The 1950-nt window shown below is 40.8% G+C and overlaps 1 protein-coding gene across 1 annotated transcript in view; it reads right to left on the bottom strand.

Annotated features, from left to right (window-relative positions):
• Positions 1-1950, bottom strand: part of rap1gap2 (RAP1 GTPase activating protein 2) — a 100743-nt gene that overhangs the window by 14511 nt on the left and 84282 nt on the right. Inside the window, 3 exon segments of the mRNA XM_015399489.1 lie at positions 563-634; positions 1350-1505; positions 1637-1809. Coding sequence (XP_015254975.1) covers positions 563-634; positions 1350-1505; positions 1637-1809 — 401 coding nt within the window.

Raw genomic sequence — 1950 nt, 5'->3', positions numbered from 1 at the left:
GTCTCCGTCTTTACAGCAAACGTTTTGGAAAATATCAGCGTTTCGTGTTCGTTTTGACTTCGTGTGGACGGGGCCTAAAACTGCTTAAAAATGTCAATGTGGCTCGATTGACTCCTCAATTATAAACTGTCACTCTTCCTCATTTAAATAATGGTTATTTATACTTTACACTTTAATTACACTTTAAAAAGCTTCCCCATCTTATAGTTAATGCTGCAGAACTAATGCAGAGTAATTTCCCACAAAATTACATTAGAGCGTAAAATGTTTAAGTTTTGAGTTCTTTCTAGATTGATGTCTCTCTGACAAGCTGGGAACAGAGAGGAAAACCTCCCTGGTTCTACATATTGAGGTCACTCTGAGTTTGATGTGAGTAATGAAACAAACAGTTTGTCCTCCTGTCTGGTCGGTCCACAGAAATGTCTCCATCATGGTGGTGACCATAAAGGCAAGCCGAGCTGTACTCTTTCTATAGTTACTTAGCGTAAAAGTGTTTGCTGCAACTGATATTTACAGTGTTCTGTATTGAAGGAAAAACATCAATGCTAAAATCAACTCTTACCTTCTTGAAGATGGCTGGGTTGGGGAGGGGGGGCCCGAAAGGAGGAACATCTTCCCTCGCTGTAACCGACACCTGAGGAGAAACAGAATAGAAACACATCACTATACTGGGATAAAAAATGCTGCAGGTCCTAATTAAAAGCTTTAACGTGACGTCAGGGAAGAAAACTGGCCAAATTTTTTATAGTGAAAAGTTTTTTTTCATGGTTAACAAAGCAGACAGATCTCAGAGGGATTTTGAGCGACATAACACCATTTTAATCCTACATATTACAGCTATTTTAGTTATTAGTATCTGATATAGTAAATATTGCTTAATGCTCCTTTCGGTGATGGTAATTTAAACTAGTTCGACTGGAGGTGTTGAGTGTGTCGGTAGTGAACACTGTTGTTATCCTCACCCTTCTCTCGATTTCCTAACAGGCTTGAAGAACGCAAAGATAGCATAGAAAAGTATAGATAGATGTACAATTAAAGCTGACTTTTAATCTGTAAGCTCTGACTCTATGCTGCATTTCCTAAGTTACATTCCTGTCAGTTGCAAAGGGCCTGCTTCAGCAGCTGTTTAGTGAAAGATGCATCCTGATTTCACCGACCATGAACTCCCCCGTGTACCACCAGGTATTCTCGTCCTCAACATAAGGCTACCTGTCAGCCAGCTAAGGCTTGGCAGAAACTGGGTCATCAGTAATGCAACAGTCCAAAGCAGCAAACCCGTAACAGAAGTGGAAATGAAAACAGAGTGAAGGTGTTGCAATCAAAGTCCAAACCCGAACCCGACCCTTTACCTTGTAGGTGGTGTGGTCGGTACAGGGGTTCTCAGCCTGCACCAGAACATAAGAGTGCAGGAAGTTGGATGCGATCATGTCTGGAACGAATGGCGTGGGCTCTTCTTGGAAGACTGCAGCCACAATGTCGTTTCCGATGTGTCTTTTCCTTTGGAGCTAAAGAGGATTTGATCAATAAAAAACTATTTTTTACTTTTCATCTAGATAATTTCTTTATTAAAACAGAAAGTTTATTGAAAGAGCTGAACCAGTAGATAGAAGTTAGAGCCGGTATTCCAGCCTTGTACCTGCTGCACGTCTCCCTCTGTGAAGGGGAGCTTAGTTGATACATGGAACATAATCTCTCTTTGTCTGAAGACGGTGTAGACGGATTCAGATCCCGTCTGTCCATGGGAGACGTCCAACCCACCGCGGAACCTGGAACACCATCAAAGCTCGTGTTTTGTGTTGTATCCAACATTCAGCCATCAATCTGCCTCCGTAAAGTTTGTTCTTAAAGGAATCGCTCAGAAATCTCTAAGTTAGGTTCTGTTCATATTTTTTAGCCATTAATTGAAAAGCAGAAATTTATTTGTCATATATTTTCTTAAACTTAAAACTT

Source organism: Cyprinodon variegatus, unplaced genomic scaffold (assembly GCF_000732505.1).
Source record: "Cyprinodon variegatus isolate N-32 unplaced genomic scaffold, C_variegatus-1.0 Scaffold1018, whole genome shotgun sequence".
In the NCBI taxonomy this organism is placed as follows: Eukaryota; Metazoa; Chordata; class Actinopteri; order Cyprinodontiformes; family Cyprinodontidae; genus Cyprinodon; species Cyprinodon variegatus.
Note: the sequence above shows the minus strand (reverse complement) of the source record. Positions and strands in the feature narration are given on the sequence as shown.